Source organism: Elaeis guineensis, chromosome 2, assembly GCF_000442705.2.
Source record: "Elaeis guineensis isolate ETL-2024a chromosome 2, EG11, whole genome shotgun sequence".
Classification (NCBI taxonomy): Eukaryota; Viridiplantae; Streptophyta; class Magnoliopsida; order Arecales; family Arecaceae; genus Elaeis; species Elaeis guineensis.
In genome coordinates, this window is record NC_025994.2 from 119,892,377 (window position 1) to 119,909,965 (window position 17,589).

General features: G+C 37.9%; 1 protein-coding gene across 1 annotated transcript; it reads left to right on the top strand.

Annotated features, from left to right (window-relative positions):
• The first annotated feature begins 10,774 nt into the window (after positions 1 to 10,774).
• LOC105039323 (uncharacterized) lies at positions 10,775 to 16,463 on the top strand. The gene is made up of 4 exons (XM_010915443.4): positions 10,775 to 11,224; positions 11,777 to 12,143; positions 13,382 to 13,509; positions 15,514 to 16,463. The coding sequence occupies exons 1-4, from the start codon at positions 11,135 to 11,137 to the stop codon at positions 15,967 to 15,969; spliced, it is 1,041 nt and encodes a 346-aa protein (XP_010913745.1). The 5' UTR covers positions 10,775 to 11,134; the 3' UTR covers positions 15,970 to 16,463.
• Positions 16,464 to 17,589: the final 1,126 nt, after the last annotated feature.

The following is a 17,589-nucleotide window of genomic DNA, read 5'->3' on the forward strand; positions in this document are numbered from 1 at the left end:
GATCTACACGTGCGACAAATTCACTCCCAGTCGTCCGGGATTGCTGCCCGAATGGAAGCATCGGCCAGCTCACCACCCGACTTAGGAGTGGAGGGGGGCAACTGTTGGGGGGTACCCGCCGACCGACTGCCGGAGGGCCCGACCGACCGACTGGCGGCCCGACCGACTGGTGGCCCGACCGCCTCCGATGGACGATTCCGACTGGCCGATAGACCGACCGATCGTCGGTCGGGGCGACCGACTGACGGATGCCATCAGCGGCTAACCGCCGGCCGTCCAACGGCCCATCGCCGACTGGGGGTATGTCGGGCGTATCCATCCCGACCGACTGAACCCCGAGGTTCGATGGCCGACTCACATGAAGCTCGCCGACCGATGGAGGGGTCCGACACCACTCGGCTGGCTACCGACCTTGGGTCGGTCGGCCCCTCCAACCACCGTACAGCCGCCAGACGTTGTCAGCTCTGACACGGACATGCGGCACAGTTACCTAGGGGCATTGTCCCGCCGAGAGCCGGGTCAACCTTGGTGATTGGACGGCCACACGGCGACATGACGTTTTCACGGCGACTCTGACAGTCCACAGTGAGTTGACAGTTCCTCACTTGTCCGCGCCATTAATGACGGCGCCATACCTAGCTCCACTATATATACCGGGGAAGGCAACAGTGCAAAGGATCGATCCGTCCGTCTCTCCCACTTACGCAGGCTCGCTCCTCCCCCTCTCTCTCTCTCTTTCTCAGAGCTCTCTGTCTGCATTTCACTGTTGTCCAGTCACCTCTCTGACTTGACCGTCGGAGGGTCCCCGCCGGAGCCGCCTCCGGTCAGTGCGGACTTCCTTTTGCAGATGCACGCTTTCCGGCGATCGGGCGACGAGGCGATTGGCCGCAACAATTATTATAATGATTCTTAATCTCAACATGATCTCATAAACTCAAAAAAATTATATTTTGCGCTGTCATCTTAGCGAGCTCGAGATCTCTGCGGTGCACAATGCACCGTTCATCACGTGATGAACGGCTGCGTATGGATACACGTCCATTGCGTATGACCGTACGTGCATCTTAGCCTCCGATTCGAGCCGGCTGGTGGAAGCCAAGCCAAAGCCTTTCATATCCACAACCACAAAGCCTTAAAAGCACAACGTCCGAACCATAACTTTACTCCCTTTCCCATCTACACGAGGCAAAGTCTACGGAAGCCGCGCTATGTTTCAACCCTCACTCCTTGCCATTGGAGCCTCTCCGAGTGCGACCATCCTTTGAATATCTATCCCACTACTATATTGGATAGGGATGAAGAGTATCGCCTGTTCACGTCGACATGGGTCCACAGTATGATCTTCACATCTAAGACCAAAAAGTGGCACGAGAAAGTGCTAAGTAGACCATCCAATACCAATGGGAGGGCGAGCTGTAGAGAGAGAAAATGAACGAGAGAGATAGAGAGACGCGGAGAGAGAGATGGGGGAGGGAGAGAGAGAAGATCGTGACCCGTGAGGAGAGAGCTTCCAAGTCCATGTGAAGGAGACGCTTCTTTCGGTTCCTACCTTTACCTTATCATGAGATCTCAGGCAGATATCGTCTTGGCTACCATTACGTCTTGGCTTTGTTGAGCTTGAGACGTTGATCTTCCAGTCTGACACGTACCGTCTATGAGTGGGACTTCTAAATCGACCTTCTTATAAGGCCTCGAGTCTGTACAAAGTTACATCCAGTAGAAAAAAACGGAATGCACGAATTAAGAACACCCCAAACTGCACCTTTAGATGCATAGGTCCAGTCCTTGCGTCAGTGCAAGAGCGTTTATACATATATCGCCAGCTACATTTAGAATGACCCATCTAGTATCTACGAACTCAAGTACATGTACATATACAAAATTGTATTTGTTATGGCCTGGACAAAAACTTGCAACACATTTCATATGAAATGTGGAGTTCAATATATGCGTAGCAGTTGATTGGTAATATTTAGATGCAATAAGTAGTGACGATGGTTACATTTTTTTCCCCAGAGAAAGAAGAGTACGGTTATTTCAAAGAAATAAAAAGGTAAAGTTATATGTATTCAACTAGAAGAATGGAGCATAATGCAAAATGACGTAAAGGGGCACCAATTTGTGCATGCCTCTGAAGCTATACGAGTAAGTGACATAGATGCTTTTCATACGTCTGACTCAACCTAATTGTCAGGGAGGAAAAGACCGTGGGAAAGATACATGTGAATGTGATAACATTTTAATAATAAGAGATTTTGAGTGTATTTGATTCACGATCAAAATTAAAATCGATGAAAATGAAATGGATTGGGATGAAAATCAAAACAATCATAATCTTCAATGCATTTGGTTCACGTTCAGAATCAAAATTTTAATAAAATTAAAATATTAAAAAAAATAAAAATTAAATTTAAAAAATTAAAATATCCTCCAACCAAATGGTTAGAATAGGAGCATTCATTTTTATTTTTATTTTATTTTATTTTATTTTTTTTTAAGCCAGGCAAACTCTTAGCATCTATAATTATTTTTTATAATGAGAATAGTTTCCCACATGATCATGACGTTTCACGGAAACACGCTCGTTCACGTTCTCATCTTCAAGGTAGCGTGGAATCTTATAGAATGATAATTGTGTTCTTTCAGTCTCAAGCACATGGGTGGTTCTTTGGTACATAGAGTGCGGTGATTAGTTATTTACTTATTTTCCATGCAAAGATTTTGTAAGAGATTCGAAAACCCAACAGCCCACGTGTCTTTAAGTGAAACACTAGATTTAATAACCAGCCTCTTTCAAATTGACAAGCTTTTGATTGGACACAAGTGCGACTGAAATGGCATCTTTGCGTTCATACTGGTATGTCAACCGTTCCGTGTGCCAATTAGAAAATCTTTTATTTTATTATTTAGTTGTTTTTTCTATTAATATTAGTTTCTTAAGTTTCTTATAGTTAAATTTTTTTTGTTAATACTCCCAGATATTTCAGATATTTTATAAATCATTTTAATGCACCTTGTAAGTTCATTTGCCTGAGGGGTTTTTCCTCTTCTTCTATTGATAATAGTGTGTTATTCTGTAGTCTCTATATTTTAATTAAGTTGTTGCTCTTCTTTTTGATCAAAAAAAAAAAATTTTGTCCTAAATAAAATAGATATTTTGAAAAATTTATAACTAGTATTTAATTAAAAACCCTACTAACACATATGACCCTCCTACAATAACTACCCACAATAAGTCCACTTCGAGCAAAAATTCCTTCCAATAAATTACCAGATAATATGATGCTAAATCCAATAAATAAGATAACATGATAAATCTTCTAGCTCTCACGAGAGCCATAAGAATTTTCGCATGGCAAGTCGCATTCATCCTAGTAGTATGGTTTATTCTAGAGTGGAGCCAACGGAGTAATAAAGACAAAGCGGGATGGGCTTAGAAAAGAAATAATATTTTGGGGCTATCCGGCGTTTGATGGCAACGCGCTCACGACCAGGTCCAAGCCTGGCCCTCGTTGTTACACACGTGTCCAGCGCGGTGTTTCTATGCCCAGATATTTGCACACTGGCAAAATTATTGCCGGACCACGGTCATATAGAACATTAAAGATGAAAGTAATATAGATATTATTTATTTAAATTTATTTTTATTTTCAAATCAGTTCAAAAATATAATTAAAAATTTAAAAATTTAATTAATATCTATATATGTGTCCATATTCGTTAAAAAAAAATAGATATAGATATAGATAAACAACTATCCGATGCATATCCAAATCTATATCTAATCTTATATAATTTTATATAATAATTATTAATTTTAAAAAAATTATACAATCATATAAATATATTATTAATTTAATTTATTATTTATTTAATAATATTTTTTATCGTATGGTTATAAATTTTAATTATTTAAATAATATATGTAATTATATCTATATTTTTAGTATCTGAATTGTATCTATATCCATTTAAAATAAATATGAATATAAATTTTTATATCCGAATAGTATCCGTATCTATATTTGTATTCATCAGATAAAATAAATATAAATATGAATATGATGATATCCGATCCATATCCGATCCATTTTCAGCTTTATAGACCACTCAAATCCCACGATGGATAACACGTTATATTTATCTTTTTATTTTATAAATTCTCAATTATACATTATCCATCGTGCACATGCTATGAGATTTATGTTGATCTATCTGAGCATGGATCGAGCAATAATCATCCCACACGATAATGAGCAAAAAATTTATATGTAGGCAATTTGTATTATAATATATTATGAATTATATGGTTGGGATAAGTAGATTTCTTAATCTCACGATGTCATTTGAGTTGCATTTATAGAAAAAACATTTACTTCGTATTAAGATCGCAATATGTTATAGCGTAAGCCCCTTCTAATCGAAATAGGAAATGGGGTTGGGACATCTTTTGAAGTGAGCAAAAGAAATTTCTTCCATCCATCAATATGGATCGGGTGATTCAATACTGAACCATTATCATGTTCGATAACAATTTTTGCAAGTTATACTAATCCTCCTGTACCATTTGGTATATGATTTTTTTCATGAAAGCCAAATGAGCTTCCTATAGCATATTCCATTTTACAAGGACAATTGCAGATGAACAATGAAATATAAGGGAAATTTTAGAAGCTTGCAAATATATACATATATTGCCTGTTTATTTAATATAAATATATAATTTTGTTTTTTTAATGAACGGTGCATCTTACTGGAAACTATCCTTCAATCATACAAGCATTTTTCAGTTGTAATTGATAATAGACATGCAGCGGGAATCTGTCCACCATTGTCACTGTACAATGCGACCACCCATCATATGGAGCATATAATATTAGATGAGCTAGTAAAGTTTAAAATAGATTATTTACCAGAAAGACAAATAAAAAATTATTTTAATTTAGCAAATAAGAAAATATATATTTAAAATGAAAAAAAAAATTATGCATAAAAGTCTCATGAAACCATGCCTCAGTCTTAGCTGGGAAAATATTTTTATTGCGGTGAATAATAATTTCATCATGTTATAAAAGTTACATTTTATTCACAAATTAAACCAATTGCCAGCTGAATCGCACGTGGTGGCCAAAGTTTTTGTGCTGCAAGAGCCCATCACTTGGATGGATGTATCCGTGTTGCCGCTACCGAGAACTCGACTACAAGCTGGCGGATTTCCTACCATGTACATCAACCAAATCAGACGGATGGCAGAGGACAAATGCAGAGCAACGTGGGGCCAACCGAGGACAGATGTGGCGACGGAGACTGCGGCTGACCGGATCTCCGTGAGGTGGTTGGTCAGAGTTTATCAGAAGGAGAGTACGTGGCGCAGCGTGGTGTGGTGACTTCACGTCAAGGGGTTTCACTGCCTCTCTGCCGTTGGTTCGTTCTCTGTACCCTATCCTCTCTTCCGCGACCTTTGAAAGGATGGGGTTAACGCTACCATGCGGCGCCCATTTGGCTCCGTTGGTAGGGCATCAAATCGTGTTTTGTCGGTTTGCCGAATTGATTTTTTATTCTTGCGGCCGGAGGTTGGTTGGGAGGAGAAATCCCTTCTGCGCCGCGCGGTGCGCGTAGGATAGATGAAATTTTTTTTTTTTTTTCCGCACATTATCTGATCCCGTATGTGGGCCAATCATCATGTGAACGTTTTGCACCATCGTGGTGCACAAAAAATTTATCAGGTTGGAAGATCGGGAGGATGAGGTGATGGATTTTTACAAAGCCAATCTTGGTGGACCATCATAATATTTTTTAATTTTTAAAAAATAAAAATAGAAGTCTAATACGAAAAATATATTTAGTTATTTTTTTATTTTTTAATAATTTCTATTAATTTTGAAACAAATAAAATGATTTTTTTAATTTTTTAAAAATAAATTTTTATTATCCACCTTTTTAATTACTCTTTCTAGCCATTTTCACTCGAAAACTTTACCACTCCAACCCAACCACACCGGCTCTCCAAATGTTGCTGGTTATCTATCTAATCAATGCCAAGCTATCTCTCACTCTTAATCGCATTGCCAGCGCTCATTGTAGAAAAAAAATCAAACATATTTTTTATTATCAAAAAATTAAAATATATATATATAATTTTTATTTTAAATTATTTATACAAAAATAACAATGATACCAAATATATCCTAAGTTTACCTAATAATTTTATCTTTTCAAACTGACTTAGAAATTTTATTCATTGTCTCTTCCGTGTTGACTGAAATTATCAGATGGATCAAATTCAGTGGATTAGTCTAAATTCCAGAGCTCATATACGATGAATGACTGGATAAAAATTCTCATCTCTATTTTGATCTTGAATGTGTAACCATAAAGGGGAGTATTATGGCAAGTGACTATTAGTTTGGCCTATTGGGCGTTGTCTATTCAATAATTTCGATGGTGCTATTCTTAGATTAGGAATTTTGGATAATTCGGATGGACTTTTTAAGATCCAATAAATTATGCGCATTCCTGGAGTAGTAGTGCAAACAGATTAGATTAATTTGTTTCTAAATTCTGAGTTTAACCAATTCTAAAATAACATATATCTAGTTTTGGACTACAAAATTTAGCTCAACATGTATTGGAAAATTAAAAATCAAGATTTAGCAAAAAAGAATAAAAAAAATCTGATTTGTAGTTAAATTTGGATTGTATGGGATCAAATGCAAACCGATCCAAAACTAATATAACTATAATCTAAAATAAGAAACTATTTTACCAGTTAATCATATGGATGAGCATGGATGCATGATGGTTAATGGTGATATAAATACAATTGTTAATAAATTATGAAGAACAAATTGGATCCAATATTTATCGGAAAATCAACAGCCCCTTTCTCCTTGGACGAAGGATATTCGCTGCTGGTTGGAATCCCTTCAAGAATTTTCTTTGTCCTATATTTGTAGAGGATGAAACCAAGCTGCAGATTGAGTGGCTAACCAAGCTCTAGCTGGAGATATCTTTATTTTCACTGATCATTTGCATATGTATCCTACATTTCTTCGAATTCTGACTGCTGATGCATATTCGGTGGGATTTCCTGGATATGGCATCTAACATCATATCATTTCTGATCCGAACATTCTTCTGGAGCTGCTTTTATCTTATACGTGTGTTGAAGAGCTGCTCTTCTCATCGGTTCCTTGGGTATTTGCATTATATAATGATGGATGTGAACATAATCGGGCTTGTACATTATGCTGATGGTGTGATGACCTGGACTGTAAAGAAGAAGAAAACAAAAATAGGAGAAAAAAACAAAGAGAGAACAAGAGAGAAAAAAATGACAAAGGAGATCAAAAAGGAAAAAGGAAAAAAGAAATAAACAAAAAAGAATGGAAAATAAAGAAAATAGAAAGAACAGAAAAAAAAAAAAAAAAAAAAAAGAGAATATGAAAATATTTTGAGTGTTTTACCTAACTTATCTTTCATTTGTTTGTGCAGGGTGACTTTCTTAATACTGTTTCCTGTTGTATTTTCCTTCCATGGGAACATTATAATCATTGCTTCTCTCTTTAATTGTTCGTTGCTTGTTGCTGACTTCATCAACTGTTCTTTGCTTTATGTTCCAGTATCATTTGCTGTTTCATCCCATAAAATGGTTCAGAGATATACATCATGGATGGTTCTGTTCAAGGGTTTGTATTCTTCATGTTTAATATACAAGATTTCAGGCTTCGAGTTTGGCACTTCATCAGGCTGCTTAGTTTTCTTGCTGTTCTTACTGAATCTACAACTCTGGAGTAATCAATGTTCAACCCTCCATACATCATATGTTGTGCATCTTCATCTTTTTACATTTCCACAGCTTCTGGACAACACAGACAGCTGCTTATATGCTTGTATTTTCATCATGAATCATTTACAGTTACTCTCAGAATGGTTATTCTATGACTCATGTATACATTCAGGCTATGCTTTTCAACAACTAGAAACAACATCTGCTCATGTTTCTTTATACATTCAGGTCTTCATAAATCATTGGCCTATCACTTTTCACAGAAATGTACATTGCTGCTTTTCACCTCTGCAAACATGGTTCACTTATTATTTAAGAAGTCTTTCAAATCTTCAAAGCTCACTTCACAGAGTACAGGTTTCTTCTGGGATTGTAGTATGCTGGCTGTTCTCAGATCATTACTTCACAAAGTCTGGACGGTGTTCTTATAGTTTATATAGTTTTTTGGTTGGATCTTATGTATACTGGGTTTGTTACGTTTTACTCCTCTTCTTTTGTACTCTTTGCATATAAGTCTGTACATATTGTATTGGGTCTTGGCCGGGAGTCAGTTGGAGGAATTTTGGTTGGCCCATTTGTTCTTAGGTATGGCTTCCTGTCATTGTTACCAGGTCTGTGTTTGTATGGTTTATTGTCCTTTGTTTCAGGTCCTGTTATCATGTTTGTTGCACACTCTTTCCTGATACTGCAATAAAGTATCTTCTTCTTACCAAAAAAAAATAAAATATGAGGACCGAGTTATTAAACTTGATTATAGCTCTATGAAATATAGTTTTCTGAATGTCCATGATGCTATCAGACGTTTCAATATTGTTTTCTCTTGGTTTTATCATGGGCCATCGTTGACCAGTTTTTGTTCGCAAAGTGTGATGGATCAATAGAATAAATATGCATACTAACCTAAATAGAGTTCATTATTATTACATTTTGTTTTTTCTTTTAATATTTCATCCCGTTCAAATATGCATGGTAATTCCAAATTGGGTCTGATACTCTAATTATACTTGTTTGCAGATAGTTAGAAGCTTAACCATGTTTGCATCATGATCATGCTACGGTGTGTGCACATATACACACAAAAAGAGAAGTATTTCAAAGTTACAAACAATTTGCATAAAAAATCTAGTTCCAAGCCTGTATCGAAAAGCCATTGCATTATGGTCATGCAATACTTCATGCACAAACACATGCACAGAGAGATCTTTCAAAGTTATAAACAATTTGTATAAAAAACACATCCACAGCCTCTAATATGATTGCATGGCAATTCATCACTGGAGGTTTCTCTCTACTACTTGCAGGGATGGGTAATTCTTCTGGCACTTATATGAAACCTTGCTCGAAAAGAAAAAGAAAAAAGAGATATGTCAGCCTAAAGATTTTCAAGAAAAACATAATTGTATATGTTGTTTATTTCACTGTCTAGGATTGCAAATGGAACTCATAATTTGCATACATTGAATTGACTAACATTTTGACATGAATTGGACCTCTAGCCTGGATATGTAGGCTGAGTTTTGGGCGACCCAACTCCCTGCAGGTTGAGTATTTGTGCAGGCAAGTAGAAACATCCTAAAATTGTTCACCATAAACCTGGCCTAGCATCAAGTAAACAGATTTTGGATCCAATTCTATAACCAGTTGGATACAAGACAAATTGGACCGCAACCCACTATTATCTATTTTCATCACCTCATGGTTTAGCCTACCCAACCCAATTGGCACTCATGCTGATTGATACTGATTCCCATTGAGAAGTTTGTGCATCTTAAAGCTATATATGTGGCCTCCATGCGGTTGCTAAAATAGGCACTAGACAAGCACCAATTAGCAACTTGCTTGGAGAATAATGCCACGTTGTAGCTGTCTCATGGGTAACCCTCACCCACACTTCTATTTTCCAAAAGAAAGAATCACATCCTTGATGAGTAGCATATTAGTCATGAACATCACAAGCAGTCAAGTCATAGTTGATAGGAAAATGGAAATATAAGGCGCTACATGATGGGGCCTTCATGCTGGATTAGTTGCTGGTACGTGTTTGACAAATCAACTTATAAAATAATATTTTAGTAGAGTGGATGTTAAGTTATTTTTCTCATTATTCAATTATCAGGGAGCACGATCCTATTTGGCATCAACTATAGACTAGAACATTTGCCGATACACAATCAATATCAACTTACAAGCTACACATAGGAGAAAATAGTTTTAAAACGCACACATACCACTTCCTGCTTGTCTTATCTACCAACTATCATTGTCCCACATTTAGGGTGGTTTATTAGCCTAGCTAGGCCGATCCTTCTCCTAATAGGTTAAGTTTTACACATGATTTATTATAATGAAACTAAGACAGCTTAAATTACAGTAACTCCACCAATTTCATCTTCTTAAACCATTCATTTCTTTCTGCGGAGCTGCACCCAAATCCAAGCCAGTGCGAACCTTGTATGTAAAGCTAAACCTTGCATATTTCCTCAAACCAAGGTCTGAGAGAAGAGTACTCCTATCCTCACCTGCCATAAACGTGACATTTCTTTTCAAACAGGTATAAAAGAAATCATCAAAACATAGGCTAGATTCTTGTGATTCCCAGTAGCTACTTGCTCCACTATCTCAGATGCATCAACTTGGAAGTAACTTGGCACCATGTGGTGGGTGACAGTGGGGTAGAAGACGTTCCCCCTTTGACTTAAAAACATTGGGCTGGGCTTTGGACCAAATCTCGGCCCACCTTCACCCAGCCCCTTCGGGCGCAACCCATCAACCAAAGATCCCCTCCCCGCTGCCCAACTGACACACATGAAAACTTACAGAAACATAAAATCTCTATGCGTATTTTCAGATCAAACTCCCATCTATCCATTTAACGGTTGATTGGAGTTCTCGCATACAAATTATTACGAATTCCTCTAGTCCTGCCGGGGACCTTTTTTTGACTCAACAGTGTCCCTTCATACAAAAGCAGTCCTTGGACTCTGTTCCAAGTTCCAACCTCCCCCGGCTCCCTCCGCTTGTCGACTTCGGAGAAGGGGGTCTTTCCTTTTTTCTCTTCTTTAGTGGGCGCTCGAGGCTGGTAGATCTCGGGGAAAGGAGGAGAGAGACGAATCCCCGGCACTCGTCTTCTTGGAGAAGCCTCTTGGGATCGGATTCCGAGCTTTGCTTTGTTTTCTAGAAAATTAGATTCCCCCAACGACGTGCGTTCTTGATTCGATTCTGAGGTCAACGAGAGGAATGGAACGCGATTAGGGTTTTTTTTTTTTTTTTGGGAGGGAGATAGTCATAGATTTTTTTCTTGCTCCCTTATTTTTTCATCTGCCTCCAAGAAGAAGCGAAGGAGAGATGAAGGCGAGTGGTGTTCTTTTCCTGATGCTTCCTTTGCTGGTTGTCTTCTCTCTGCCTCGTTTTTCCGATGCCGCAGATGCAACAGAGGTGAGAAAGAATCCATATTTAAGCCATCTTCAAGCGATTCTGAGTGTAAAAGAGAAAATTTTTAGCAAATAGGATTCACAAAATAAAACATTTTTGTTTTCCTTTCTCTTTCAGGGAACAATCTATTTGTGGTAGACTTCTCTTGTTATTTCCTTTCGTTTCTTCTATAGTCATGTTCTTGCAATGGTTGGCTGATGCCGTTTAGAAAATTCCTAGCTGATAGCAGTAAATTAGGGCTAACTCTTCTTGAGATGATCTGTTATAAATTCATAATGTATTACGAGATATATGTCAATAGACTGCAGGCATAGTAGTGCTCCTGTAGTTTGGTGTTGTTATACTTCAAATGAGATTAGTTTAGGTTTAGTAGATTGGCGCGTGATCTTTTGACATCTTTCATTTTGACAATCATAAAACGCCAAAAAAAAAAAAAAAATCATATTTTTGATAACTCTAATTGGAGGTCAACACAATGTATTGTGAGGTACCGTGCGCTTTCCTTCCATTTTTTAATGTTTACTGTTTGACGTGTTTTGTATCTTCTGAATTCAGGTTCAGGACAATCTGAAGGGCTTCTCAGACAAGAATAACCCCGTTCTGGATTCGAATCGTACTCAAATTTCTCCACCCGTCAAGATTGATAAAGAACGGAAAGATGGAGATCAGGACAAAGGATTGCAAGAAGAAACCAAAAAAGGTCCTGAGAAGGATGATTCAAAGAAAAGTTCAGATGAGAAGAAAGATAAGCAGTTGCAGGAGCCAAAGGCAGAAGATAACAATGGGAAGCAAAGATCAGATAAGGATTCAGATTCCAAACAATTGCCCGTGGTGGATTCCCATGTGGAAGAGTGCGATCCATCTAACAGATGCATTGACGAGGAGAGCAAGTTCATTGCTTGCCTTAGAGTTCCTGGAAAAGGTACTTGATGCAGGCCTTTGGTCTTTTTCTGTTTCTTCATCAAGTTTTGGACTTGTTGCATCTGTGTTCATGCCTTTTTTTCCCATATGTGTTGGAAGGAAAAAAAACTGAGAAGTTATAGGAAACTTACCTGTTTAAACTGCTCGTACCAGCATAACTAGCATTTTTTAGTATTGCATCTTGGATCATATATTAGTTCCTAAAAAACTTATATTATTCCGAGCCGTGACAGGTCTTATTGCACATCAGCACTGAAAGATACACAGCACTATTGCAAAAATTGTGAAGATTTCAAACAATGCTAGGAGAACCATCTTTTCCTTAATCTTACAAGTCTGCAATGTTCCTTGATGGGGAGCAGACGTGTTGACTCTAGAACCACATGCATTAAAAAGTAGTCATGACCCACCTAAGATAGCGTATATGTATTGTCAAAACTAAGAAAGAAGATTGAGGCAAAAACAAGCTACATGATCAGCTTGTAAAGAAGACATGAGGAACATATATTAGGCAATCTAAAATATCTCAAGGCACCAGGAAACATTAATATGCTTATCACCGATAAAATGTACATGGGAAGAAATAGCTAAAATAAACAGTGTCTAATTGTTTAAAAATTTAGGTGATAAATAATACCATTGTCAACTTTATCGTGAAATAACTTCTTGTCTTTTTGTGCATGTAGCTGCTCATCTTGTGTTGGCAGGGAGAAATATAATTATCTAAACAAGGTCCAGTATGTTGAATGGTTACCAAAACATTCTCCAAAAATAAAATATATTTTCACAGGCCTTCTGACAATGTTGCCTTCTCTTCTTTGTGCTTGTTGAAAATTGACATTTTCAGTCGTGCATGCTTCTTAAATGTGATAGTTCAGTCTGTGCAATTGCCTTAGAGGGTCCTTGCATTTTCACCCAATATGGTGCAATATATGTCAACCCTCTATACGGTTGCATCATGCTGATGAGACAATTATTGTATGATTCAGTGGGAAGCACAAAGTATTAAACAACACATGTTTTTGCCTCATACTCAGGTAGTAGACGATAAGGTACTATTCCAATTCTTGCCATTATTGCATTATGTAAGCAATCTTATTGAATTCCTTATAGGATATACTCTGATTTTCATTGGCTATGAATAGTCTTCCAGGTTATATGTTAGCAGGAAAAAATTATACTTAGGTTCACACCAATTCTAGAAAATTATTTACCTGGTTACTATTGTTTTTTTACCAGATTCGCTAGCTCTTTCACTCCTGATTCAGAATAAAGGTACAGGATCCCTTGATGTTAACATTGTTGCTCCCAGTTTTGTCAATCTAGATCCTGATAAAGTTCTACTTCCAGCGAACGAAAATAAAGAGGTATATATCTTAGTTTATCCAATTTATACAATGTCATCATTGCAAAAACTGGCACTCCGGTGAATGCATTTTAAATCATTATGCATACATAAATGATAGAAGAAAATATTCTAGACTTATAAATGGGAAGGGTGAATCTAAGATCCAGATATTTTAATGTTTGATATTAATATTCCTAGTGAACTCAAACAGTGGCAAATCTAAAATAAATGGTTTTCCTTTACCTTTGTGAAGCTGCCTTACTTAGCATATATCCTGCATTCCTTTAAACATTCTCACGTGACTATATTGTGCAAATGTACAGGAATGGACATGTTTGTGTTCATGCACTTTTTGAAACTGGTGAGCTAGTAAGCTATGGTAGGGCATGAGGGAGACCTTTATCTTTAGTGCATATCATAGGTTTGGTGGGGTATGGAGGGTTTGAGAAGAAGAAGGGGTGGGGGGGAGGCGCATGTAACTTCACCTGATGGCAAGGTTGAAAAGGATTAGCAGATTCTTTCTATGTTGTGCCCCTTGAGATCAAGATTAGAACTAGAACAGTGACAATCAACTCTTTTAAGGTGGTCTTTCTCATATCTGCTGGCAAAATATTGTGATATCTTCCAATTGTCTTACAGATGTTGAGTGGGTTGCTAATGCTTGGGTAGTCTGACCTTAGACTGCAATACATGGGTTTTATGATGCTAATGTTGTTCCAGACTAGTAAACTTCTTTAGATGCTATTAAAAAGCCATGGTGGGGGGGGGTGGGTGTATTAGGGGGGGAGGAGGGGGAGGGGGCATGTAACTTCACCTGATGGCAAGGTTGAAAAGGATTAGCAGATTCTTTCTATGTTGTGTCCTTGAGATCAAGATTAGAACTAGAACAGGGAGAGTGACAATCAACTCTTTTAAGGTGGTCTTCCTCATATCTGCTGGCAAAATATTGTGATATCTTCCAATTGTCTTAAAGATGTTAAGTGGGTTGCTAATGCTTGGGTAGTCTGACCTTATACTGCAATACATGGGTTTTATGATGCTAATGTTGTTCCAGACTAGTAGGCTTCTTTAGATGCTATTAAAAAGCCATGGGTGGAATGAATGTCTTTTGCTCACATGATAATGATGTGTTAGGTTTTATTGATTTGTAGGCTATTATCGTTGGCCTCTTCTTCTTCTTCTTCACTACTGGACACCCAGTATTCGTATTGATCATTATACACCCAGTATTGTTGAACCCTCTTGTAAATCTTTAAATTTGCTTTGTTGCTTATTTGTTAAAGACAAAATTACCTTATACTGGTGAAGAGTTTTATAGAAAACGATTAATAAGTCCATGATCAGTTTGCAAGAATAACGCTTGTGTATGGTCTGGTGGAAGATATATCTTGTTTGTTAGCCTTGATTAGTTGCAATTGAATAATCTATGGTAATGCAAATGCGGAAATAAATTTTTTAGGAAGCAAAATGCCTATATGTTTCCAAACTTTATAATATAAACATTGAATCTTTAATTCTTCAGTTTCAAAATTCCTCTTCTTTACTACCTCTCATTATAAGATTGTGTCCTGATTTCATCGTGACTTGCTGGAAAAGATGTACTGTTATGATTTGTCATGACTTCTAATTACTATGAATTGTCCAAAACATCCTGAAAATTTTCTCGACTTTGTTCTATTTTGCCAATTAATTCAGGTCTCTCTCTCTTTCAACAATTTTTTTGACAAATTTCAATTTATGACATTTTTTTAAACTTGCTACAATTGCTGCTTTTATGAGAAGCAATGTTGAATTCCAATTCCATGGCTATGCTTTAGAGATGCCAACCACAAGGAACCTGGATACCTTTTTGTAGACAGCTGTTAGAGCCGAGTATTTCCTCATGGAGAACTCTTATCCTGTGCCTCAAAACTGTTGATTATATCAGAAATAAAAGCTATACAATGAACCTGGACCTGTATACTCTTTTTACTTCTGGAAACATTCGTATCTCAGTGGAGCCTCTCCAATTTGGATAATGCAGGTGAAGGTTTCTGTCAGTGATGGCACGAGTGACACCACGATTATTTTGAAAGCAGGGAAAGGACATTGCAGCCTCAATTTGCGGAATATGATCTCCAGTTCAGTCAGAAGGAGTGAAGCATCTAAGTTGTCTGGATTTATCAATATTCCTCTGCGTGCCTCGATTATATTTGTGCTCATGGCCACTGTTGTACTCATAGGAGCAGCTTGGTTATGCATCAGATACCGGCAGATGTATCACCAAGAAGATGGCCTTAAATACCAGAAGGTTGAGGTAGCCTTACCTGTTTCAACTGGAGGGAAGAAGGAAACAGATGAGGCTGATGGTTGGAATAACAACTGGGAAGATGGTTGGGATGATGAGGAGGCGCCCAAAACACCATCTAATCTTTTATCAAATCCATCATCCAAGGGTCTTGCATCACGGAGATTGAACAAAGATAGCTGGAAGGATTAATAGCTGTACAATTTCCAACTAGAGCAGGAAGGAGGGATTTCATCGTTGAAAGCTCTTTTTCTTCATTTCCTTTTTTCCCATTTGGTTTTGAACTAACAGTGCTTAGTTCTCAGGTGCTTATTCTTTCATGCGAGGATGATAGGAAAAACTCGAGGAAAAAGGAAAACTCACTACGGGTAGGCACAGTCAAACAAGTAATATATTTACTTGATGTTACCTGTCAAAATTGTGATACTACTACTTAAAACTACATCGGTATATCGTGTGGGAGGAGTGAGCCGGTAACCGCCAAATAACCATACACATTTTTGTTAAGCCCTCAACAGCCATCTGGTGATAATTTTATTTTTTTGGTCCTGGGAACTAGCCTATTCTCATCCTTGCGAGGGGCGTCTATGAACCATGCAGCGTCTGATCATTCAAAATTTTGCACTGTAAGAATGAAAATTGTAGCAAGTGTCTGTTAAATTCGTAGAAGCACCGTATGTTTTGAATTTTTCTCTGCTGAGTGGTCCGTCAGCATCATTAGCAGGTAATCATAGAAGCACTGCATTCAGGATCGCCTCTATTGCAATGTCTTTATATTTCCATCAATTCTCTTAGCCAGGTATTTTTGCTGTAGCAACTTCAACTTGGTTTCTCAAATTAAATTAAAAGTTCATTGTTTAAAAGATTTGTTGAGATAGACTTGGAGATTGTTTCATTAAGCTGGTAAATTCTTCAGCAAACTTCTTTCCGTTGTCCAGATGTTAGTTTCTGAAATCAGAGTCTTCTTGTTTGAGTGGCGACTTGTCTGGTTCCAGTGGAGCTGGTGTCCACATTCATGTCTCCGGGTAGCCCTCACGCGAAGAATTGTACTGTTGATTATTGCGCTGCTTTAAACGGTACGAGTTAAGTTTCCTTAGTAAAAGCAGCTAAGTAATTTGATTCCATAGTGGAGTAGGATTTTTTATTGGTTCCTTGTTACAATTGGTAGGCTGGGGGAAAAAGAAAGGTTTTTCCAATTTAAGGGAGTAACTATTTACGGTCTATGATGAGACGTCATAACATGGAACATCTGAATGCTTGTGGAAATCATTACGAATCCACTCTAGATTTTAAAACGACGAATGCCTCCTGAAAATAACGCGGGAATGGGGAGGGCGGAAATTATCGACTGAGTTTGCTAGTATCGGGCATCGGTTTGAGTCACATGGATGGTTGTGCCTCCAGATAACTGGTCCGTTAGTCGCAGGGTTCTCCAGAGGGCATGCTAAAGGCAAAACCATGGTTATTGCTGAGGAGCTACAGGTCTGACATGCCATGTATCATGTTGTCTGGGTGAAGATTATTGCAAGCTCTTCTAGCATGATAAAGAGGGATTATCGTTATGGAGGATGAGCCACTCTGCAAACTTTTCGTATATTAATACTCAAGCCCAATTCGATTTGGACATTGTAACATACTGTACATCAGATCCTCCAGCAGGTGTTTTATGGTGAATGCCCTGATGATAAAGTTGTGTGAACTGAGTTCTCTGGAATCTTTTACGACAGAGCTTGCTGCATTTTCACAGGGTGCTGATGAATCATTGATCATCCAACCTCACCTCCTCCCCACCTCCCCAAAACTTTGGGCCAG